This window comes from Ambystoma mexicanum, chromosome 8 (assembly GCF_040938575.1).
Source record: "Ambystoma mexicanum isolate Mex_15411 chromosome 8, UKY_AmexF1_1, whole genome shotgun sequence".
In the NCBI taxonomy this organism is placed as follows: domain Eukaryota; kingdom Metazoa; phylum Chordata; class Amphibia; order Caudata; family Ambystomatidae; genus Ambystoma; species Ambystoma mexicanum.
In genome coordinates, this window is record NC_090929.1 from 1,187,445,312 (window position 1) to 1,187,470,530 (window position 25,219).

Below are 25,219 nucleotides of genomic sequence, written 5' to 3' on the forward strand. Positions count from 1 at the left end.
TTTGTGCTGCCCACAAGGCGATGTTTTCTTACTATGGTTTGGCATTTTCTACTGGCATTAGGGGGCAAATGCAACATTACATTATGGGTGTTCTTATATAGTGGGTGCACATTTGTGCAGGCAGCAAGGACGTGCTTTCTTACTGTGGCATGGCTTTTCTTCTAACGGCATTATGGCAAAGCCAACAGGAGCATGTTCTTATATGGGGATAGTGGCATGAATTGGCAGAGCCAGCAGGAACATGTTTTGCTATAGTATTAATTGTATTATGGGCAAAGCAAACAATAGCATGTTCTTATGGGGGGATACTGGCATATATCTGTGCACCAGCATGGACACATATGGGCACAATCAGCATGCAAATGCTGTGTACACCAGCATAGTACTGCCATACAGTTTGCAAAGGCATTATGAAAATGCATTGGAAAATGCTCCTGTCCAATGTTGGCGACTTGGCATCTAATGGAATTTCTAAAAATGTCTTACCCTACAAAACCTATTGTAAAATGTGCAGCTTTTGACCTAATTTGTCACAGAAAGTGTACTGTACAACCAAACAGTTTAACCTATTATTTAAAACATTTGCTTAGGGGGACAGGACTCCCTTGGTTAGTTTGCGCTCCATCACTACGCTCAGCCACTTCTGTGCATCTAGCCAGGGGCAGAACAAACCCCTTTTCCACTACCGGCTCCCCTTGGGTGGCCCCAACTACATTAGCTTCAGGTCCCACTTGTTAGACAATCCTGGCTACGCCTCTGGTTGGTACCAGGGAGTGCCATGCTATGTACAGAAACCTGGTAGGATAAACCAGGTATCTGTGCAAACAGGGCCGGCAATGAGGGGCTTCTTATACCTGGAGCTCAGCGCCAGCGGCACAGCCCTCTGGGTAGAAGGCTCAGAATCTACCGGTACGACGTTCATTCATCGCCTGTTTTATTTTCGCTGCACTTTTTGGCAGAAAGGTTTTGCCGAAAAAAAAACATAAAATATATGGGGGCGGGGGGCATATAAGGGGTAGGGTGGGATGGTGTATAGGAAATCAATAATAGGGGAGGTGGGATTGAGGTGGACCCACCCACCCAAATAATTATTTTCAGCAAAAAGTGACATGAAAACAAAACGAGCGATGACTGAACATAGGACCAATCTACCGGTCCCCGATGGCACTCCTGCACAGAGCATTTATTACCTCATCAAGTTTATTTATGAAAGTCTTAGGAGTGATCCACTAGCACTGGGGCAGCTCATTAGGTACAGTCCAGGGGCGCGTAGCGACCACGGAATGTACCATTTTTTCAAAACCCCTTCAGATCTATAAATAATGGGAAAACATGCATGCAAATATGATTTTTACGGTGAGAGGGTTGCTCACGTGCTCTGAAAAGGGATGAACTGGGAGGGCCTGCAGAAGGCTGAAGGACTTCGGCCTAAAGATTGTAGCTTTGCAGGCTTTGAATTTTTCTAAATATTCGTCCGCTTTAGACCAAAACAAATAGTTTCCATTAACGGACATCTCTAAAAGCTGTGCCTGCACGTGGTACAAAGCGGTTTTTGAAGCCAAGGTTGCCTCTTGGCGACAGATCTCGTTCCCATCTGCTGTGCCACGCAAACAGCCCTGTCAAGACGTGCATGCAAGGATTAACAGATGGCCTCTCTGCCATCTGCAACCAGGTCCTTAGACCCAGCTCTTATTTCCTCTTCCAACACCACTGACCATATGAGTATATTTGGCGAGGGCACATGACGTATTCCTACTATTTCGGGCCAAATGCCTGATGCAAATATTTTTCGGCCCATCGCATCCAATCTTTTACTTTCCCTGTCTGGTTGCATTGAAGGCAAGGTGCAAGATTTCCGCACTACAGTGGACACCCATACCACTAAACAATCTTGAGTCGTGTTTGCAAGAAAGGCCAGATGCAAAGGTGCAGGCTTGTATTTCTTAACTAGTTCCTTGTCCACTACTGGAACTGAACTTGGGTGTTGCGTTGCCAATTACCGGATCTGATATTGCACAATTGAATGACAAGTTTCTTTATCAAGGACCTTTTTCCAAGATGTCCGTGAGCACATAGTGAGAGCAAGTGGTCTAGAAGAAGCCCCTAGGGTGAGTGACAACAACTTTTCCTATGCTCTTACGAAAGGCAGCACTAGGGTGCAGGGGTGATGATTATGCGGGTGCTACGGAGCCAGAGCACCCCCCCGCCACCCCCGGAAAGCCCATCTGCATTGAAAGTCCCTAAACTTGCAATGGGATGGCCCTAAAATGGTTGTCCGCTGCTACCCCCAGGGGAAAGAAGTCTACTCCCCTGTGGCCATGAAGAATTTAGTGCATGAAGTCAAACACTGGGGAAGTATCTAGGTGCCCCTCAAATCTGTTACTATGTGTGCCATAACAGGAGCCTCCAATAGGAGTTCCTTGAGGAAATAATCGTGTGGCGCAATCGTACGCTTGAGGCCGTATGGAATAGGGAGGCCTTCTTCGTCTTCTCGATGGAGTGGAGAAACTGGCCTCTCGTAGCTGGAGTGTACCTTGAGAGATCTTTACCTGTGTTCCTGATGAAGCATCATCATCTGCGTACTCGCTACTGAAGTAACAGCATTGTGAGGAAGAAGAGGAGTGGTGAGAATGTAAAATGTGATATGTCATGATATTTGTTAATGTTTTTCTCCTTCCTGGGTTCGTTCTCGGAATAAGATCCCTTCTCTGTGATTTTCAAATCAGTGGGGTCAGAAACCCTCCTCTTCTCCGAGGACTTACTCTTGGAGGGGGCACTCCTCAAGGACTTCAATAGGGCTCACCAGGAGCAACATTTGACTCACTTTTTGTCTGGAGGTGTGGGTTCAAGGCCACCGTACTCCAAAATGTTGTGGTCAAACCCAAACACCAAACACCAAATTTGTGTGAGCCCATGACTGAAATGTTAGAGACGCAACCCCTACAACGCTGAAACCCAATGCTTCAAGGGTTCCAGGCATGGCGCAGTACTTATAGTCTCACTCGCTCGCTGAGGAGAAAGTGTTCCAAGGCAGCATGCCGAGCACAGGGACATACGGAAATGTTGTCACAGGGTGGGGTATGCAATACATTCATGACTGCTGCAACACGGAGGAGTGGTGTTGATTGCACTGAGGCACATTGCGCCCCCTTCTGATTAAACTCTTTCCAGTGTCAGCAGACACTGGAAACTAATGTCCAAGATGAGGGATTTGTGGAAGATCATATCCCATTAACAGTGTTAAAAAAAGAGTGCCAAAAATAGAAACACACGTCTACAGAAGATCAATTAGCCTTGTGCAGAGTACTTAATTCCTGGCTTTAGTTGCTGCATAATAAATGCATTTAGCAATTGTAGTTCTGTTGATGCAATAGTATGTCATGTTGTCAAATGCCAAGAGGCCAGTCTGGTGGTGAACAGTGTGTTTTTGAAAAGGAAATAGCTGTAAAAATGGTTTAATGTTTTGATTAGTGCTGGTGCACGATCCCACAGAGCATTTGATGAACACTTCTTGATGCTGCTGCTCTAAAGAGGGCACACTTTCCAACAGACTGTTTTTTGAGAGGACACGTCACAAGAATAGCAACAGAGCACACTAAACACACACCATTTGTAAACAGTTTGCTTTATTGAAAATATAATTTTATTGCAGCATATTTCGTTTTATTGGATCACAGTGTTTAGCTCTTTAGCACATAATATTAACGTTACCTCCTGGTCCCACTTCCTCGTTCCAGTACTTAAATATTTGTGGCATCCCACCTCCTGAGTAGGCAATCACTAGCTTAACAAAATGAACAAAAACATGTGCCTGACCCTTGACTAGGCCTCCTATGTCGTAGACAGCATAAAATGCCAGATTAATCTTACATCTGCCTATTTATCCTGTTTGTCATTAAATTGAAGTTGGTTGTCCACCGGTGAGTCTTCCACCGGCAGGTCTACGTGATCAGGAGAGGGCAAGATGTAAACGTCTTCTTCATCCTCATCATAGTAATGATCTACCTCCCCTAGGGTATCTTGCTCCTCAGAGTCTATATTGGGATCATAGACATCAAATTGGTCTGGGTCTTGCCAAGGGGTAACTTGAAGTGTGTCTGGACGTGCCCTTTTTGGAGGGGGTTGTGAAGACATGGTGCCACTAGTTGGTGGCGTATTTTGTATGCTTTCTATTTCCTGGAGATTTTTTTCAAAGCAATCTGCCACAAAGGACATGGGTCTCATCACTAACAATGTCCTCAGCAGACCATTGTGTGGAGCTTGGTATAGTTACAGGACTGAGAGGTAATTCTGGAGCAGGCTGCCCTTTGTGTTTCATAGCTGCAGCTATAGTACCCTCCCCTTGGGAAACACTCTCTTTCTCCTTATGTGATACACTCACTTTCTCCCTATGGGAATGGTGACTCTTCAAAGTGTGTTTTTTTCCAAGTTCTCCCTTTAACAAGTGCCTCAGAGGACATGTTTTTGCACCAGATGGGACAATTTTGAAGTCTACGTGTTTTTTGCTGTTTTCGACGTTAATGTGCATTGTTGAATTTCGGCGGGCGGGAGAGCCGGAGCTGTGCTTTCCGACGCTCAGTTTTCATCTGCTGTATTGGACACGGCATCCGCGTCGCCTTTATCTCGCAACTTTTGGGGCCTGCCATGAGACAAATGTGATCGAGTGCCCAGAGGACAGGGAGCTAGTGGACCTACCCCTCAATGCCGTGTGCAGCTGTGTAGATGATGTCATCATCGACTTCTGGCCTTGGGGGATGTGCTTTGTGTGGGATGACTTGTGTGTGCTAATGCCGCCGGGTGTCGTACCCGTAACAGCGCCGCCGGCCTGGATGATGGGGTCGGGGCTAGCACGTGGGAATCCGAAAGGTTCCCTATGGCCTTCGTCGTCCAAAAAAGACGCTGATGCTGCCATCGTTGGATGCATCCACCACGTCCATGGCAGCCTCAGCCTACATGGCGTGCTAGGCCCAACGTTTTCTTTTTCTGTCCTTTAGGGTCTTGGATTTGAAAAGCTGGCAAGCTCTACAGTGGCCCTTGTCGTGATCCCTTGGCAGGCAAAGGTTGCACACCGGGTGCTTGTTCTTCCAGGAAACGTTTTTGTTGCAATTGGGACACAATTTAAACAGTGTATTGGAAAATGGGTGAAATGGGAAATATACATTCTCTTAGTAGCACACCCACTCTCCCTACTGTCTGGGCTGAGGCCCGGAGCGGCCTTCCAAGACCGAAGGGGTGTCGTTGAGGCAAGTTCTGCATCCAGCAAGGTTTGTACTTGTAACCGTTGTCGGAGGTGATCGTTGAAGCTTGGCAATATAAAGGACAGAAAGAGTAACTAGCTCTAATTACGTTGTTAATCAATGGCATTAGCTGAAAAAAGGAACTCTGCATTTTAGCGTCTGATGATGGGGGAAAAACAAATGTGAGGGTCCATGGGTACAGTGGATGTCACACTAGGGATAGTATTACTGGCAAGCCCTGTAATACTCCGCAGCATCCACTAGATGTCTGCCTACGCATTGCATGTGATCTAAGGAGTTCCACAAGCCTCAGAAATTACGGTATGTCACTACTTGGATATTGACAGGCGGATATGAGGATCATCTGGCACCCTTCACTCCACCCTAACCAAGGAGTGAGAACTAAGGGTCAATCACACATTTCCTTTTTGTAAAGTAAGTGGTTGTCTGTTTTGGGAGGTGGGACGCCTGAAATATGTGATGATTGGGTAGGACTCGGAGTAATTCGATTACTGGTAAGTAATCTGTTCATTTGTTTCTTTGGATGTGCCTCAGGTGTGAAACCGACAACTTTGTATGCAGCAGCAAGAAATATGGTGCACACACCACTAAAGCCAAGAAATAATCATGCTTTTTAACAAGTACACAAAAGGCAACATTTTGCATTCCATGCTTTTTATAAGATTCAATTATGGTATTTTCTGTCCAGTAGGCACACAACTGCAAAAAGAACAAACAAAGGTGACTGGATAGCCCGATCTTTACTAATGTAAAAAGCGCAATTGTTGTTAGTCCTTGAAAGAACATAAATAGTGGGAGAAGGGTAAGCGCTTATCTGGGCAGTGCTATTATTTCCCCAAATAATTGGGATGCCTAAAGACTTTCAGCAACATTTATTTTCATATTTTAATCAGATGCGTCACTTCAGGGAAATACAAATAAAACGTGTAAAAAAAGAATAAATGCACCAGTAAATGCACCTAACGCAGCAGCAGACTTTACCAATAAGGTGATCATCCGAATTGTATTTTATGCAGATAAGCGACTGCGGTGGTGTCTCGAGGTAAAGACTTTCTGAGACAGATTGCCACGTAGGAGACAGTTACGGGTTGCGCTATATTATCAATCACAATGGTGATTGATAATATAATGGTGAAATAAACTCTTCTTTATTTAGTTTCTTTGAACATTGTAGTCCAAAAAATATTTTTGTTTCTGGAATGCAAATTATTTGGAATTTCCTTTCTAAAACAAAGCAAAAAGGGAAAATCATATCACTTTTCACAGATGGGCGAAAAACAGTCACCTCTGTGTTCCCTATAGGCTGTGACATCACCATGAAAAGCTGAAGCCAGAATGTGCAGCATATGAATCCATGAGGTAAAGCCTGATGAAAACAGTATGTAGATTATCTGTCCAAGAGAAAGAGTATATCACAACATTTAAATAACCACTGGCAAAGCTAAAAGTTTGGGCTTTTGTGTAGGCATGGAATAGGTATTTGCCAGGCACTGCCATCATTGTACTGCCTGGCTATAAGATGGCAACAGCTAAGAAATTATGTAAATAACTGGGCAGAGGAAAGAATCTCTGGGAAATGCCCATCAAATACAAAAGCCAAACTGTTGGATTTGCCAATGCTTGCTTTCAACTGGACTTCAGTGCAAGGAACGGATGTAAATCAACTGACTGAAGGAACACTTAGTTAAGGCAGTTCAAGTGGCTGAAGTAACACTTATTCAAGACATGTCTATTGCGTTAGTAGCGCCTTTACAGCTGCAATTAAGCCATTAACTCTCAGTACCGATTAGAAATAACACGGAGCACGGTTTGACGTTACTGCTTATTGGAGCTAGCCCAAAGAAATGCCAGGAGGATGTGCGGGGAGTGGCAGCTAGTAGGTGGGAATAGCCATACGGATTAGTATACGCATAGGCAGATAATGAGTGGGTAAATAACCAAACAACAACCACAAGCTATGTGTCCCTTCTCACGTCATCTCCCTTCTATAGCTCTATTCCAATTCAATAATTTTGACCTATAGTTGGAGCTTTTGCACCACCTATTAGCCAAAATTAAAAGAGAGACGCCAATTAAAACTAAGGTGGGTGAACATTCTAAACTTTAAGTAGCCTACAGTGGCCTTTTCAAAATTGAAAATGGCGAGCCACATAATACTAGGGACCTTGACAATGTATCCCAATGCACTAACCAGGAAGTGGGGAGTTCCATTGTCTGTAACCATTGTGTGGCAAAGCAGAAACCAGATATGTGATGAAAGCATACAAAAATGTCTCCATTCCACCCTTTTATTTACCTGTCGTCGTGCTCCACAACTGCCTGGCATCTGCTTAAGTCCACCGGGCTAGCCCAGAATCTAATTTGTAGAATTCAGAATTTAGACATTAGTTTAGTTTTTGAAGGAATTTCAGGCTATAAAAGAGTTAAGATATCCAGACAAGGCGTGTTCCTGAGTTGTGTGAAGGGGTAGCTGACTGACACGATCTGCTGAACGCCATTTCTTGAAACAGTCACGTGACATTACATTTAAAGCATTTATTTCTTCCAGCTCGACATTTAAATGCGGTTTAAATTGCTGCATGGAATATTTTACAAGCACTGTCTTCTCTGAGAGAAGAGGCAGTGTAGTGCAGAACTGCAGGTTATATTCTTTGCTAAAGACAAAATGCTGTATTTTGGATTGAAAAACATTGAGATGCTTTTGCCGTAGTTGTATTAAGAGGCCATTGATGGTAGCAGGTGCAACATGGTGCGAGTACCTGAGCATCAAATAGCACGGCCTGGCAAATACCTAATACTTATACACAAGCCACAACCGTAGGCTTTAGGCTTTGCCACTCATAGCACTTATAAATCGAGTGGCTGAAGGCAGACCTGGTTTAGACATTTGCATTACACCAGTAGCATGTTTACGACTCCACTTAAGTAATTAACTTGAATAGTGCTAAGAAAAAACACTGGCAGGAACTTCCAGTAGAAAGTTTCTGGCAAGGCTTGATTAAAGCAAGCTCAAAGAGTTCCCATGAGGAGGCGTTTTTGGCGGGGAGGGGCAGGAACTGAGTGGAAATGACCATAGGGATTAGCATGGCCATGGGCAGTCAATGGGTGGGCAAATAATCAAACAACACCTTGAAGCTTTGTGTCCCTCTCTAACGCAATAGTTTTAGGCTTCTAGGTGGCTCTACCACCTAACAGCCCTAACTAAAAAGAAATACTCTTATCATTGTCACTGGTTTGGCACAGAAATCAAAGTGAACTTCTTAGTACTAAAAGGAGGTTTCGTCAATGCCACAGAACAGTCATGTATCCAGTACTTGAGTATTTTGCAAGGCGTGGCATGTGTGTTCCTGGTTGGTTCTACTTGCTCAGAGCGCCAGTCAATGGCTGAGCACACAAGCAGAGGCGTTTATTTATCCCAGGAGGAGAGTAGGTGCGCATGGCTGTGTAGACGCTTCACCAGGGAAAATGAAGACTGGGGTATATTGTGCTATGTCATGGGCTCTATCAGTAGAACGGTAAACCGGCTCACAAAATGGAATATTGATTACACAAACCGAAGGGAAAGGCAGAGAGATATTGCAAGCTTTCGAAACAAAAGCATCGTAATCACACATGCATAGCCCACGCTTCTGAAATGTAGGAGTCACCAGACATGAGACGTCCACTTGTGGCAAGTTTCATTGCCTTTTATGTAACACTATGGTGACTTTTCTTTGGCACCACGTGCCTGAGGTCTGATGTTCGGTACACAGCTTTACAGCAATCATTTGGTGCGAACCACCTCAACTTAAAATCTATAAAGAACAATATTTAAAAAAAACATGAACACTTGACAATGTAAATGTCCTTTGTGCGAGCGGGGCATTGTGTAGCTGCATCCATTCTGCTAACAATCTTATGGGAGTGGGTTGGATCCGTATAGTGGGAGGCGGGAGTGGTTTTAGTGTGTCTAAAGTCATGTGTGCGACTGTTTGTAGGCAATTAAAATAACTTTGTTTAAAAAAAGATAGCATGGTGTACCATTGACATGAAAACACAGGGGCGCAATATCAGCCACCCTGTGTTAGATGCGTTACTTCTAGCGTGTAAGGTATTTCATGGCCAGTAAGTTCTCCTAGATCAATGCCGGTACAAAAGAAAAGCTGAGTGACAAACAACAAATACCCAGCCCTGGGAGCTGCTCATCATTATTATAGAATATACCAGTTATTTGGGCAGGTGTTTTAACTGTTACCAAAACACATTTTCCTTTAGGCACTTCACTTTGAATGAACGACTTTTTAGCCAATACAATGGGATTATTTTGCCAGTATGTAAAGCCACGCTCCTGTAATATTACAGAGATAGTGGTCTACACGTCCTCACGCGTACACTATGCCAGTAAGCCGCAGGAGACGTTTGGCAAGGACCGACAGCAGGTTGGTGCTTATAGGAGTATGTTGACATGTCTTCGATGGTTTCAGTACAGTGTTACGCAGCTGGTCAAAAATGTGCCTCTTCAGTAAATGGGTGGGCCACAACCCCACAGCATTCATGAAATGCTATGAATATTTCTTCATCATCGTCATCATTTCTTGGTACATGCGCACAGGTGCATCAAGACCCCAAATGAAGTCCAGGTGTTCCCATTCTGGAATTTCTTTGTGGTAGACAAGATTAGAAACTTGCAGGAGTAACATTGCCACATCTTTGGGGTCCGCCAGCCAGTCATGTCCACCAGTCCACATTGCCATCGGCACCGTCACGTTCTTAACTTTGTACAGAGGAGGTGTAGACTGAAACAAGAACAACAGTTGAAATAACATGTATTTCTATTCTTCTCTAGATGGCATGAGCCACTGCTAACAAGATTATTTATGAATTCCAAATGCAGGGTTATCTATTTTTTCAAAGTTTTAAAATGTTCATCAATATTTGATCCATGCATACATACATGCATATCATACCTCACCTAATAGTCGGCAAAACATAATGTATCATAAATTGGTTAACTAGATGGACACAATTGAATTTATGAAAATACAATGCATCAATTAAAAAGCAGCTTACATAATAGTTAGAAAAAACATTTTACACATTGTATAATGAATACATTTAGACATACCAAGAGACTGACAAGACGTACAATGGCAACAGAGAGAATACGCATCATATCAGTAATTCATAATAATCATATATTTAAAATACATTAATACAAAATGTAATTTGTGGAGTCCAGTTATTAAGTATTATGTACGATAGGCAACGTGGAACCAAGATAGTAATTAAACCTCAACCATTACTTATTAAATTGTGAGATATTTCAGTACTATAAGCGCAATATTTTTAATCTCTATGTACAAGTACAGCAGTGTGGGTAATGCAGCGGTAATTCCTCTAACACTGCATTACCGCAACACCGTACTACACATTTACCCCCAGTAAAAGGCTGGGAGGTAAATCCGCCAACTTCCTGCAAAATAAAAAAAAATGAAGAAAAGAAAAAAGAAAAAAAAAAAAAAAAAATCGGTGGAATTACTGACAGTGGTAATTCTGCCAAAAACCCCATGCAGTCCTATGGACTCCGAAAAATGGACATTAACACAGCCCTACACCGCTTGCCATCCCATGGTAAATCCGTGGGACCAAGTGGCAGTAGCTGTAATAGAGTTTGGCAGTAATTCAGTGGATTTACTACTGAATCTCAAAACTCTTAATGAAGCCCAAGTTAATTTATCAGAGCTTTTCCAGCTGGAGGATAGTAGATGAAAACCAATAGCATTAAAGAGGTTAAATTACTTTGGAAGAGCGGTATTAGTAATATATACATGAGACACAAATCCAATAATGACATTCTCTCAAGTAAGTGGTGCATTAAACTTGAATAATTTTTGCAAAGTTGTCCAAATATCACTTGAAATGTATGAGCTCATTTACAATTAAATTTGGAAAGCATATAATTTGCATTACGCAATTTAAATCCAACAGAGATTTGGAAAATCTGGATATTCGTTTTGGCGTTCGATACACGCTTAGGTACAGACAATGTCAAATGAAAAACATGGTTTGTGTTAAATTGGTAGCAATAGACGTTTTAAAGCACTGAGACCAGATTTGATTCCCAAGTATCTGAAGTAAAATTACATTTTATATACGTTTCCCAATCATTAAAGGTTTTAGTATCACGTAAGTTTTTATCTTCTCTTTCATTAAGAATTTCATAAAGTTTGGCATTCTTGGTGAAAGGATTAATTAAAACTAGTAGTAAATGCTTAGAAAGAAATGCGTGGATAGGTATAGGTAGGGATTTCTTTAAGTTCACAATACCAAATAGAAACCGATTCATGCAATTTTCAAGAAACAGCGGAGTGTAAATATCTTAAGATTAGGCCATGGCTGCCAAGGCAATACTACAAAAACACCATAGCCAAGACCAACAAAGAAAGCAGAGTCCTCTTCATAGCCATCAAGCACTGCATCAACCTTCGCTACAACTGACAACCACTATACATCCTGTCTCACAAAACTACAACTACCAAGATAGTTTTCAAGACACTCACTGTGGAAGACCTCACTGCCACCTTAGCATCCCTCAAGGCCACATCGTACACAGACAACATCCTTCTGGCCTCTATACTCAAGACCCTTCCAATTGAAGCACTCTTCACTTACCTGACAATTATTAACAGCTCCCTAACTCAAGGCACCTTCCCCTCGACCCTCAAGACCGGACAAATCCTCCAGTCTCTCAAGAAACATACACTGAACCTTGACGACCTCAGCAACCAACGCCCCAACAGCCATCTTCCCTTTATAGGTAAGATCCTTGAGAAAGCAGTCGCCACCCAAATCCACCAACAACCTCCCCCAACAACCTCCTTCAGTTATACCAATCTGGCTTCAGACCCAGATGCAGCACAGAAACGGCTTCCATTTAGGTAATCAGTGATGCCCTCAAAATCCTTGAGGGTGGCCATCCTTGCCTCCAGGTTCTCCCTGGCCTCTCAGCAGCCTTTCACAGAGTAGACAACCAGAGACTCCCTGACAATATGCAATGCTACATGGGGATCAGCTAGATCATCCTCAGCTTTTTCAAATTGCACCAGCTAATCGCCACCAGTTTGTACAAAATGAATGTTCTAGATCACCAACTCTACCCATCACCTGTGGATTTCCACAAGGACCCATCCTCTACCCATGATCTTCAAACTCTACATGGTACCACTTGGAACCCTCCTCTCTCTGCACAAAATCCACATCCACCAATACGCAGATGGCACAGCTGTACCTCAAGATATCCTCCATCTAATTAATTAATCATTTATAAAATGTTTCAAACCAGAGACCAGTCTCTAAGCGGGGGACTGGGACTCAAACTTGTTCTGCTCTGCATTGTCTTGCTTCCAAGACAAACGCGTTGCCCCTGATCTATACCACCTCCCCTAGGACATCCACAGGCTCAAGGCCTGCCTCATTGATCCAGTCGTGGCTGGCCAGTGCACATCTGAAGCTCAACCCCTCCAAGACTGAATTCCTGCTGTTGACTAACACTGACCTCTGGGACATCCGGTCCTGGAAATATACTGAGCCAAATCCCTTTGACATCGACAGACATCTGTCCGTCAAACAGCACCAAGCAAGGAAGACACAAATGGCTCGGTACCAGCTTTCTCTACGGTGGGAAATCAAACCCTTCATTGGTACTCCCCCCACCTGGATGGTGGCAGTGCCCTTTTGAAAGGGCTTCCGGCGACTACCCTTGTACCCCATATATGTGTTCTGCATGCTGCCTCCTGACTCTTCAAAGGATACTGTCAATTCGCTTACCTTACCCCGACTCATCAATCTGCACCCGCTTCCACTGCAAGAGTGTATCATCTTCAAATCCTGCTGTATCATCTACAGGGCTGTCACCCTTGAGCCCCCAAGCTACCTCACTGAGAAACCTAGCATCTATTGATAGCTGCGATCCGCCAGGGCATGAGCGGACTTGAACTCCGCCAGTGCAGGAAGGAAAGAACTAGAAGGCATTCCTTCTCTGTTTATGCCCCAAGAATCTGGAACTTCCTCCCCCTCAACATCAGACTTAACCTCTCGTTTAAGGAACGCAAGACTCTCGCCTCAAGGAATTGCTCCTCCCAAAAAAACCAAGGCCAACACACCCTCCACTCCACACCCGACTAGACACTGGGTGATCTGATCCCCACTGTTTCCTCTCCTGGTTGCTTGTAGATCCATTGCTGGCAGACTGGACGCCCTCCCCCCTCCCCGCACATTTATTTCTCTGTTCTTCCCCCTTTGATTGTAAGTACTCTGTTGCTAGGTTTGCGCTCAGTACATACCTGATCATAATAATCATGTTATTTGAAGAAACTCAATTATATGAAAGGGGGTAATTTGTTCCGTTTTGACTTTATCCAAAGTAGGACAATCAAAGCAGTGTTTCTCACAATTAACAAAATGATAAATTGCCATAATACGAATGCTTTATGATACATGTTAGGGTGATTAAGCATTGTTATGCTTCACCCCCTCTCCTAGTGAGACCCCCAGCACTTTTTCCTGGAGTGCTGGACCTTTTATGAGGGGAGCCTTTTTCACCTCATTCATTATTTGCTCTGACCTTTGGAACTGTGGTCACTGTGTTTTATCGTTATGATGGAGTCTACTTTCCTCCATATCTCCTTAAAGGCATCTATATTTAACATTTGCAGCACACAGCACCTTATGCACAGTGTTGCTGGCAACGCTTTGGGTTTTCCTTTGAGATTCTTTTACTATCTTCAAGTAACTACAGTTCTTAAGCCGGTCAAGTGGCACAGCAAGTAGAGCGCTCGCTTTGACATCTGTGCAGAGCCTGCTAACGCAGGTTCGAATCCCGGCGGGGCCAAACTCAGCCTTTCATCCTTCCGAGGTCGATAAACGAGCACCACACACCATGGGTAATAATAAGCAGCGCTCGGATACCTGAGGGTTCGTAGCGCTATATAAATGGCACATTATTATTATTATATTATTTATTATTATTATTAAGGATAGAGGTATACTTTGTATCTTTCCTAAAATGTTATACTATGAGAGATTAGCACACAGCCACCCACCCCTTTCTGTAAAACGCTGAGAGAGTATGCAGAGGAGAGTGTGGGAAAACTGAATAAAAGGTGAGGTTTCTGAGGTGAAAGGCAAGTCGACCACTGCAACTGAAGCAACTGAAGCTGAAGACGACCAGAGATGCCTGCAGACCCTTCTCATGACTGAAGCGACCACTGCTGTCCTGAACCCATTTTATAAGAGAAGCTCCAAAGAGGATGACTCCTTCCCTTTGGCTGGTGTGACCAACCAGCCCTGAGACGATCTATGAATTGAGCCATCTCCCGAGGTGCTGTGCCTCTCCAGAACTGCAGACCGTGAATATCAGAAGACCTTCGACCTATTTGCAGTGCAATGTCTTTGCGAGGCAGAATCCATCTAAGTCTTTGCTGAGCTTCAATTAGAACTCCAGAGGCACAATCCCACTCATCTAAGTCCCCTCACCAGAATGCAGGACTTCAAAATCGAAGAAGATTGACCGGGACGAATGCCGTCCTTTGTTGGTGTAAACAGGCTCCAAAACTGCAGACCGACCAAGGAGACTGAAGAAATCCGTGCCAAGGGTCCTCCCTCTCGACTGCTGCTGAGACATCCCATTCAGACCGCTTCCTTTCGTCACCAGACTTAGGAATCAGGAGACCGGGTCTGTCGCTGCTGCACAGAGGAGAATCCAGCTACGAGCATTTCTTCTAACCTAAGGTACTGTGGGGTGAAAGGCATTTATTTATTTATTGTGACATTTCTAAAGCGCGGCAAACCCAGAGGTATCTGGGCGCTAGATTTTAGGCTTGGAGGTTGCAGTGGTTACATGTGTTAAGATGGATTTCTGAACTCTGACCTGGTGGGCAGAGGTTCAGAAGGCCAGCCTAGTTTCTTGGAACATGGTAACCTTCTGGACAAGCCAGACCAATCAAGGTAGCTATGGTATGCGGTCAAGACTAGGTCTCAGGAGGGGCGAGGGTGACTGAAAGACCTCAATGAGCATACAGAGCAAGGACACTTACAAATCACTCCCAGACAGGGGTATATATATATAAAAACATTTATTGCAAGGCCTTTGCAACTTCAACACACAGTAAATGAATCACAGCAATGATACCAAACCAACACACCACTATCAATACAAGATATACAAGACCAATGGGGTCCAAAGGGTTAAAGGCACGAAATATGTCCACAACCTAGAAGGGAAGAAAACAGGCAGTGCAGATATGCTCAATAGTACATGCAATGCAAGCGTTTGCGGTTGTTTCAATGGGCAAAACGGGGTCTTTTCAGGGGTCTAGCAGCTCAGGAAGGTGGGTGAAGAGATGAAGAATAAGTTCCCACTATTCGAGGAGGGTCTCTACTTGAGAGCAGAGTCAATTCCAAGAGTCGGGAATAGTTAGGTAGTTCGCACTAGCAGTGGAAAGGAGAGGGGCCCCCAGGGGCCACTTGTGCGTAAAAATGGATGGAGGCGCTAGGGGCCACCGGTTAGGGTTGCGATTACTCTCAGACCCCCGGTGCACTCCAGACCAAACTTCGGTTGCAGATTCAAATGCGGCAATGACGGCTCTGCGGCTTTCAGTTACAAAGATACAGTGATGAGTCCCAAACGGGACAGTGGCGATTTCTCCGCTTCTGATGGATGGATCAGGCCGGTTTCACTGCAGCAGGCTTTAGGGGCAAGAGGGGCACAAATGCAGCATGCCTGCAAAGATAGTTGCCGCGGCTGGGCAACACAGAAACCGCGTCAGCTCCAGTCCTGGTGCACTCGTCTCACTTCAGACCTGGGAATGCCAAGTGCACGAAATTCGATGTGAGGATGCCATGGACACAGAGCTGGGAGTATACCAACTTTCGAGGGCCTCCTCGAAACAGCAGCAGAGGCAGAGCAAAAATCCTGTGTAAAATGGTCAGACCACTGGTTGGCCCAGGGACACTTCCGAAAAGGCGTACTTGCAGGTTTTGGTGAGGGTGCCGAGAATAGTTGGTCCCACTCTTCCAATGGGTCAAAGCGTCTTCGCAGACCTAGGACGACCAGATGCACTGGGGTCCCACGGGACAACAGCGGGCTCAGGGTGCCAAACCTTCCAGCGGGGCACCAGCGGTTCCTCGACTCAGCTTCTTAGTTTCAGGATATTTGGTTCCTATCCTTCGTTCAGTGAACTCCAGAGATCGACAAGGTATGGGTGTTTGGAGCCCCCTCTTATCCAGAGTCTCCTTCACGCCAAAACGAAGAGGATCCAATGTGATATCTGCTCACAAACACACACTCCATACGTGGACCAATCACGGTGGTCCCAGGCATTCACAGCATCTCAGACTCTCTGGCACCCAGGCTGTGTATTGGAACTAGATGGTCCAGCCCACATCATGGAGGCACACACACACAAGGCACGCAGAAGCCTGTGAAAGCTTGGCGTTTCGCAGGAAATTGCATGACCAAATAAGGATTGCCCCGGGTCGGCTCGACCTGGGGAAGGGGCAAGATGGCCAAAGGACAGGACAAAGAACCTCGTGGCATGAGCATTTTTACCTGGCAGGAAAGGGTTAAAATTATATGAAAAGATAAGCTGCCACCAGTCCTGTCCGTGACACATCTGCACATCTCCTAAAAAATCCTAGAGGAGCTAGGGCCTTTGGAAATTACTAAGAGACCCAAGTGTACTGTATTGGAAGATGTATTGGAAGATACATTTCACACTTGTTAAATGTTGCAGAACAGTGCAACAGTGGAAAAGGACTAAGGGAAACAACGTCTCCCTGTACTGACTGTCTTAAGGGCATGTCAGTTTCGCCATAAAAAGTGAGCAAAAAGCCCAGAGGGGTGCAGCAGAAGGCTGTGCTCCCCTGGCAAAGTCAGACTAAGGTGGGGGGGGGGGTTCACAACTGGAGGGAAAATTACATAGGATGATAATGATGTGTTATTTATATAGCACCTTAATCCAAAGCGCTTTACAGAGCACATATTTACATACAATATCAAATCTTTCCCAACAACATGCATAGGTATTTTACATAGGAATGGAGAGTGTATATGTTACAGACATAATTGGTTGGTAATAGCGAAGTAGTAAGCATAAGCAAGAATTACAATAAGTTGCAGAGTACATGACATAATTGGTAATAGCGTAAGTGGTAAACATAAGCAAAGATTACAGTAGGTTTCAGCATACATGGTATTTAGCATGGGGTTTCGTTGCGACAAGTTGCCTGGGGTAGAGAAAGAAGAATAGTACAATTTCATTTCCTCTGGATCTCTTGGGAGAAGAGCTAGGTTTTGAGGCCTTTGCGTAAGGTCCAGAACGATGGCTCCGACATTGGCGCTGGGGGCAAGGCATTCCATTGTTTGGCTGCAATCACAGGGAAGCTGCTACCTACAGCTTTCTGACGTCTGTATCTAGGGATGGCGAGAAGGTGCGTGTAGGCAGACCGTGTAAGTCTGTTGGAGTGGGCCTTGGTAATTTGTCTGGATAGATAAGTCGGGCTCTATTCAATAAACATTTGTGGGCTAGGGATAATGTTTTGAACAGGATTCATTCTCGGACAGGGAGCCAGTGGACATTTTGTCTAGCTGAGTAGATCTGGTATTTCTTTAGGGATGTTGAGTGCTGCTCTTACGGCATTATTCTGGCCGATTTGTAGTTTGTTTATAATGCATGAGTTGGCGCCTGCAAAGAGGTAGTTATCGTAGTTAATCCTGGACAGTGTGAGGGCTCTGGCAGGTGTGATGCAGTTTTTGGTAGTCAGGAAGGGCCTGCAGGAATTGATTAGCTTGGCGATTGCCTTTACCTGTCTCGTTAGGGAAAGTGATGAGTCAAGGTAAACTCCTAGGGTTTTTACCTCTTTGGCCACAGTGATGATGTTTCCATCAACAGTGAAGGCTTTGTAGGAGTCAGGGAGTTTGTTTAGTTGAGTGTGCACAGATAAGGAGCAATTCCGTTTTCTCAGAGCTCGGGTTGATTCATCCAGGCCTGAATGGTTTGGTAAGTTTCACTCAGTACAGTGGAATCTGTATCATAGTTGCCAGTGATGGGTAGGAGGATTTGGGTGTCATCCGCGTAGTTGGTGTTGGTGACACCTAGTTTGTGTAAAAGGTCAAAACGTGGCTTGGTGAAGATATTGTAAAGTGTAGGTGAAACTCAAGAGCCTTGAGGCACTCCACAGGTGACTTGAACTCGGGGGGCTGCAGTGTAGGAAAACACTCATTGTGCGGTTGGATAAGAAGGATTCAATCCATGTTATGGATTTAGTTGAGAAGTGAGCAGCTGGGGTGAGGTGTTGGCAAAGTATTTTATGAGTTAACAAGTCAAAGGCTGTTGAGAGGTCGAGTAAGAGGAGGATGGCTATGCTGCCCTAATTTTTCATTTCATTCATTTGAATTTTTAAATCCAGACGGGCAGTTTCCGCTCCATGTCTGGGGAGGAAACCCGATTAGCGTAGGCCAAGGAGATTGTGAGTTTCCAAGTATTTTTTGTATTTGCACTGTTGTGATAGGGCGGTAGTTGGTGGGAACGTTGATATTTAGAGTAGGCTTTTTTGAGGCAACAGAGTACCCAGGCTTCTTTTAAGATCTTTAGTACATTGCACTATGAGAATTAGTAGTTAATCAATGCCGTGATGAAGGGGGCAAGCTCTTCAGCACAGTCTTTTATAAGAGCTGCTGGGAATAGGTCTCCTTGACATCTAGAGGGTTTCAAGCCTTTTATCATTTTGGTAGTTTCAGTGCTCGTGACCTGTGTGAATTCAAACCTGGGAGTAGTAATGAGGGGCGCGGGTCACGGGCCTAGTGGCTGTTTGGCTGACACAAGTCTAATTTTCTTTGCCGCCATTTTGGTTTTTTAGTCGTAGAATTTGCCGAGACAGGCATTTGGATATTCCTACACCAGGGGAGGTCTTTAATATAGTTATCTGGAGAGGGTACTGGCGTTTTGAGTTAGTGCGCGTAGTATGGCAAAAAGCTCTCTGGTGCCCGAGTTTGCTTTTGCAATCCTCTCATTGCATGGGTCGCCTTTTGATTGAAGAATGGCTTGTTTGTAATTCTCGGAAAGGGCATTGAATTGCTGTTTATTCTCCTCTGAAGGTATTTACTTCCAGGCATTCTCTGCTGTTCTTTATTAGGAGTTTGGGCTTTGAGGCTATGGTGTACCAATAGTTTAGGTGGGTTATTGGTTTGGGTTTAGGATTACCAAAGGGTGCTACTTTGTTAATGGCTTCTGAGAGCATTTGATTGTATAGCATGACCATCGATGTGGGAACATAGGCTGTTAGAGGTTGTAGCAAGGGGAGTAGGTTGTCCGGAGTGATGTTGCAGGAGTTCATTGAAAGGGAGACCAAGACTGTCAGAATCAGGACATCTGATAGTACTATATCATTAATGGTGAAGGAGATAACTTTATGGTCAGACCACGGGCACGGACTGTTAGCTAGTATTTTGGTGTTGCAGTTGAAATCTGCTAGCCAATTTAGCGTTCGGCCTTTATCATGAATGGTGCTTGAAATCCGGTGGAAGAAGCCTTGGGCTTCAATAGAGTTGGCGAGGCTAGTGCCCGCGGATCAGTGGGGTCGTTGAGACCTAAATTGAAGGCTCCCAAAAGGATAATTTAGGAAGAGGGCTTGGTGTTTGTGGAAAGGAGTTGTATAATGTCTTCCTCGAAGGAAAGCAAGGGGCCAGGAGGTCTGTAAATTAAGTGGATGGTGAGGGGAATTGCAGCTGATAGGTGAATTGCATTCAGACAAAATCTCCCTAACAGGATGGTTTGGTTCAGGACTTCTCTGATAGGTAGGTGGTTTTTGGCAATGAAAAACTCTGCCCTCTTTTGGATACCAACCTGTCTTTCCTCTGGATGGTATATTCATTGGGGATGGCCAGGGAGAGGACTGGGCCAGCAGCTGGGTGTAGCCAAGTTTCTGTGATCGCTAGGAGGTTTAGGTTATTGGAGCTGATGAGGTCAGATATATCGAGGGAGTGTGCCATGGGGGATCTAGCATTAATAAGGGCTCCATTGAGGTGGGTGATGGAATGTGCTTTAGTGTAAACCGTAGAAGATGCTTTTTTGGGAGTATGTTCTGCGGTAGTTAGGATCGGGGTATGGGAGAGGAATGGGCTTTGGAATGGGTTCTGGCTGCTACTTCTATGGTAGTGTGGGAAGTTGCTTGCATAGTGTGGGGAGGTGAAAAAGTAGAATCGTTGCAAGTGGGAATATTGGCCAACAACGTGTATAGTAGGGTGACAGTGTTGGTAGCACTGAGCTTCGGGGAGTGTATGGCTGAGTTCCAGTTGAGGTGATTATGATATGATATGATATGGCATTTGTAACGCGCCTATACACAAGTGTTTCAAGGCGCGAAGATATAGCTTGAGCATTGTCAGTGGAAGGTTGAAGATTTTTGAGATTGCTCCTTATTATCCTTGGTGGTCCTGTATGAATGTCTAAACTGGGGTGGGTCTGATATAAAGTGTTTGTCCCATGTGATAGGGAGGGGGTGATGTTGGGTTGTTGAGGTGCATGCCTTGGTTCTAGATTTAAGGCGTGCATTTCTCTCTGTGACTTGCAGGGATGCTGTATATAGGTGTTGCAGGATAGTGGCTAGGCAAGATGCTAGTCTCTTTTTCCTGTTAATGAGGGAGCATGGTTTCTGCTGGCGAGTGGCTAGGCAAGAGGCTGTCTATTGTTCCTGTTAATAAGGGAGCGTTTTTTCTTTAGGCTCATGTCCATTTTATTTGCAATTATCTGCTGGTTTGCAGAGGTGTGAGGTGGCCATGCCTGAGGCAGGAAGGGCGATGGTGGGATATTGCATGAGTCAGGCATCGTAGAAGCCATTTCTAGGGAGAGTGAGCAAAAGTGTTTGGTAGTGTCATGGGGTATGTAGTTGATGGGGTGGTTTGCCAGCTCTTGATAATCAATGGCTTTCCACAGCTGGATGAGAGTCGGGCTAGTCATTGTGAATAAACCTTGGTCATGCAGGGTCTGAGCCAACTATTGGACGCTAGGTAAGTCAGGGGGGCGAGGCTGCAGGGTTATAGTGGCGTGGCAGAGGTTTGCTTGTCAGGGAATGACTTTGTATACTGGTAGAAGGCGCAGCTACGGTGGTGTAATGGTTTGTGCCTAAAAAATTGCTGACGTCTGGATTGGGAATGAGGAAGCAAGGTCAGATCACTTGCCGCTAAATTCAATTACCTCCATGAGTTATTGAGCAAGTGAGGTGGTGGTGGTGGACATTGCAGACTTCTGTAGGCAAGTGGGAGGTTGTTACCTGCATGTAAAGGGGATTAGCGTGGGTATATACTAGAGAGCAGAGTACACTGCTGGACCAGGGTGGCTGCGTGCATGTTAGGTATTAGTTATCCTAGGGGGCACTGAGTGCGCACAAAGCTTGACTGGCAAAGAGCAAGAAGGGGCATCTAAGTTCAGATTTTGCAAAAGACACTATATGCACATGAAACGAAAAAGGCAGCAATACAGTATAGGGTGCCTAGATTCAATAATAAGGCTTAAGGTTTAAGCTCTACTGCTTTATCTTATCTGGTTTTGCTAACTAAATACAATTACTGAATATAATTTGTCTTAACGCGAGTGTGTGGTAGTATCGATAATATGGTAGAAATATCATTAGTGTCAAACTCTGTAACAATTGCATTGCAATCAACTACCATTGAAGCAATGGCCTTTGAAAAGTGTTTTTGGTTAAGTGAACTAAGTATTTATCTAACTTCCTTGTGTAAATATAATACATGTATATTTTAATATAGCATTTTATGTGTAAGTGTTTCTTTGGAATATTGTACTTACTGGGTTCAGTGTACTTACATACAGTTCACATCTTCCTCCTATGATAAGCTTGACTGCTCTTCCAGTCCACCAAGGTTCCTTGAGTAGTACAGACTTCTATTAAGAGTTGGGGACCTGTATACCAAGGGATAGTTTTATGAAGTCTTACCTCAAGTGGTCTTTAGGAAAACTCCCTTATCAACAGGAGAAATAAATTGGGAATTTAACTCCTCCATTTACTTCTGAAATGCAAGTAAAGCTATTTTGGCAGCTTTGTTACTCCATAATTTCATAAGTATAATTTCACGTGTTTTATGTTATAAAACGAAATAGGGATTAAGATAGAAATAATGGACTCTGAAAAGTACTTAAGGTCAATGCAGGTGAAGTGGAATCCAATAATGTGGCATATAAATCCTCTGAATCAGTCACCTCGAATTCCAAAAATGAGGAACCAACCATCAGGTTGAATTATTTAGAGGAGATGCGGCTCCTGTGCCAAAATGGGAAAACCCCAAAATGAGGCAGGGGCTGCACAAGAGACAGAGGGTGAAATTTGCCAGTTGGAATAAAAACCTGCCGACGCAGCCAGGGGCAAGCACACAAGCACAGATCCTCCAAGTAGATTAACTTGCTTTGGAGGGGGAGGCAAGAAGTGAGAAGTGACTTCAAGCATAAACATGGAAGTTATTAATCTCTTGTCGCATCACCTGACAGAACATCAAACTGATCTTTTGAATCTGCGTCTCAACTTTTGCCCCAGTTCCTCTTTTGACTATGTCCAAACCCGGCTGGGTTTTGATCTGTTTTTTCACAAAATCAAGTTGAAAACATTTTTTGCTACCAATCAGGCCAAGTCAAGGTTTACAAATCTATACCTCGACAAGGCAGAACGAGCATACTTATTTCTGACATTGATTTTCTAAACAATCTGGCAAATTTGATAGATTTTTTTATTGGATTCAACCACCATTGATTTTTAAGATGTTGATATAGATCCCGACTGGCCTGGTATTTCAAATTTGAAATAAAAGTTTAAATGTAATCCACCTATGCCATTTGGGGGCTGTATAGAAGTTGTATGGAAGCATTTCAGGAGCCATGCATTGCTGATTTACGTAAAGTACGACTGAAATCCACAACACCAAGACGTCCTAATTTGACTAAGTCTGATTCTTTTTTGGAGCTACAAAGTTTGACAGATGTCATTATAAAACCTTCTGAGAAGGGTGTGAACATTGCGTTACAAGATTGTGGCAGAAGCTTTCCGACAACTATGAGATCGAACATGTTATCTTCAACTGTCCACAAACTCTTTTTCCAAGATACAGTGTGAATAAGTGGCACTCGCTATTAAATGGTGTGAACACAGCATTCTAGATGAAGATGTGTAAATGTTTTGGTTCCCACATACTTTACCATTCCCACCATTTATTTCTTTTCCAAAATTCACAAATCCTTAGTTCGCCACCTGGGAGATGCATTGTTATGCTATCAGGATCTTTGTTGGAAAATCTGATCCGTTTTATCTTCGAAACATTGATTTCTTTCGTTTCTGCTTTGCCTTCCTTTTTGTGGGAGACCAAGTATTTTTTTACAACACATTAATGAAGTTCCATGGAAGATGGTTTGATTTTGGGCACGTTGGATGTTGTTTCATTATATACTTCTACTGATCACTGTGTGGGTGGGAGTGCTTGTAAAAAATGTTTTGACACACTCTTGCTCCATTATTTTTTTTATCACACAGTGCCATGATTGTGGAAATGTTGACCTTTTGTTTGACTAATAATGTCTTCTTATTTGAAAATGTACTTTTTCACCAAGTACCAGGGACAGCCATGGGCAGCACCTTTGCCCCCTCATATGCCAATCTAACTATGGGTTAGCAGAAGGCCACCACATTTGTCTCAAGTTGCATCGGAGACACACACTGACCAGATTGTAGCCTGGAGGTATTATATCGATTACATTTTTGTTGTATGGTAGGGGACCGAGTCAGGATGGGTTGATTTTGTCAACAGGATTCATTCCAACAATGTCAATTTGGTTTTCACAGAGAGTCACAGAAATTCAGAACTAGTCTACCTTCATGTCATTGTCACCTTAGACGTTCATGGGATACACATCTCTGTATATAAAAAAAAATCAGCTCAAGTCTCGCTATACATGTCACCAATAGCCACCCAGTCAGTTGTAAGAACAGTATATCCTAGGGGGAATGTGTATGGTACCGTAGAAACTGTTCCAACCTTATTCATTTTGATTGGTGCTGCTCCCAGGCTTCTCTACATTTTTTTGTCACGGGACTACTCAAAAGGTGTTATCGAGCATGCGTATGTCAAGGCCAGAGAACTTAAAAGGGATCATCTGCTGAATATGAACAGAAAGACAAGGAGTCTGACAATTATGATACCAGTCTTATTGTGAGTAATAGTACCTCCTCTCAGAGTGTAAGGAAGATTATCCAAAGGCACTGGCACATATTCAGAATGGACCAGGATTTATTGCTGTTGCTTTCTCCATGGCTGCCCCTCACCTTCAGACGGGTGTCATAGTTGTGAGACAAACTGGTGTCCAGTTTTCTTCAGCCTATTAAAAAATCTTCAGTGCAGAGTGGGTGGCTTTCCCAATTCGCTGTGAGTTTTTCTAAATGTCACAAATACAAGGTATGCACCCATGCTATTTTACAGAGACTATTCACACACTCTATAGCTGCCATACCTCGTGCTATTAAACACCTTATTACATGTGACACCACATTTGCTATGTATGTACTCTGTTGCCCCTATAATACATGGTACATGGACAGCACCACCTGCAAGCTCTTCAACCTCTCAGAGCAATCAAAACATCAGATCTGTCTTATCTCATGGCTAAACATTTTGAGGGGCAACATGACAATAATTCTAATTTGCTAACTTTTTTGGTGTAGATCATGTGCCCATTCATACCAGAAGTGGAGATAGAACTCTGAAACCATCAACTTGAGACAATATTGAGTTTGGATTTTGATACTAAAGTTTCTCACGGCCACAACACTGATGAGGAACTTTATACCTTTATTGTAGTATGACTTTATTTGCCTCTTTCATTATCTGTTGTTAAAATCTTTATTCAGCGTAAGCAGTTTCGTTA

At 43.9% G+C, this 25,219-nt stretch overlaps 1 protein-coding gene across 4 annotated transcripts in view; it reads right to left on the reverse strand.

Moving 5' to 3' along the window:
- The window catches only part of LOC138472877 (lysosomal acid lipase/cholesteryl ester hydrolase-like), a 661,393-nt gene that overhangs the window by 276,271 nt on the left and 359,903 nt on the right, over positions 1–25,219 (reverse strand). For 2 of the 4 annotated variants that reach the window (XM_069611275.1, XM_069611274.1), the window contains exon 10: positions 3,610–10,033. The exons of the other annotated variants lie outside the window; for them this stretch is intronic. In XM_069611275.1, the coding sequence (XP_069467376.1) occupies positions 9,800–10,033 (234 nt within the window). In that variant the 3' untranslated portion in view covers positions 3,610–9,799. Of the gene's footprint in view, positions 1–3,609; positions 10,034–25,219 lie in introns of those variants that run through there. 4 annotated transcript variants of the gene reach the window in all.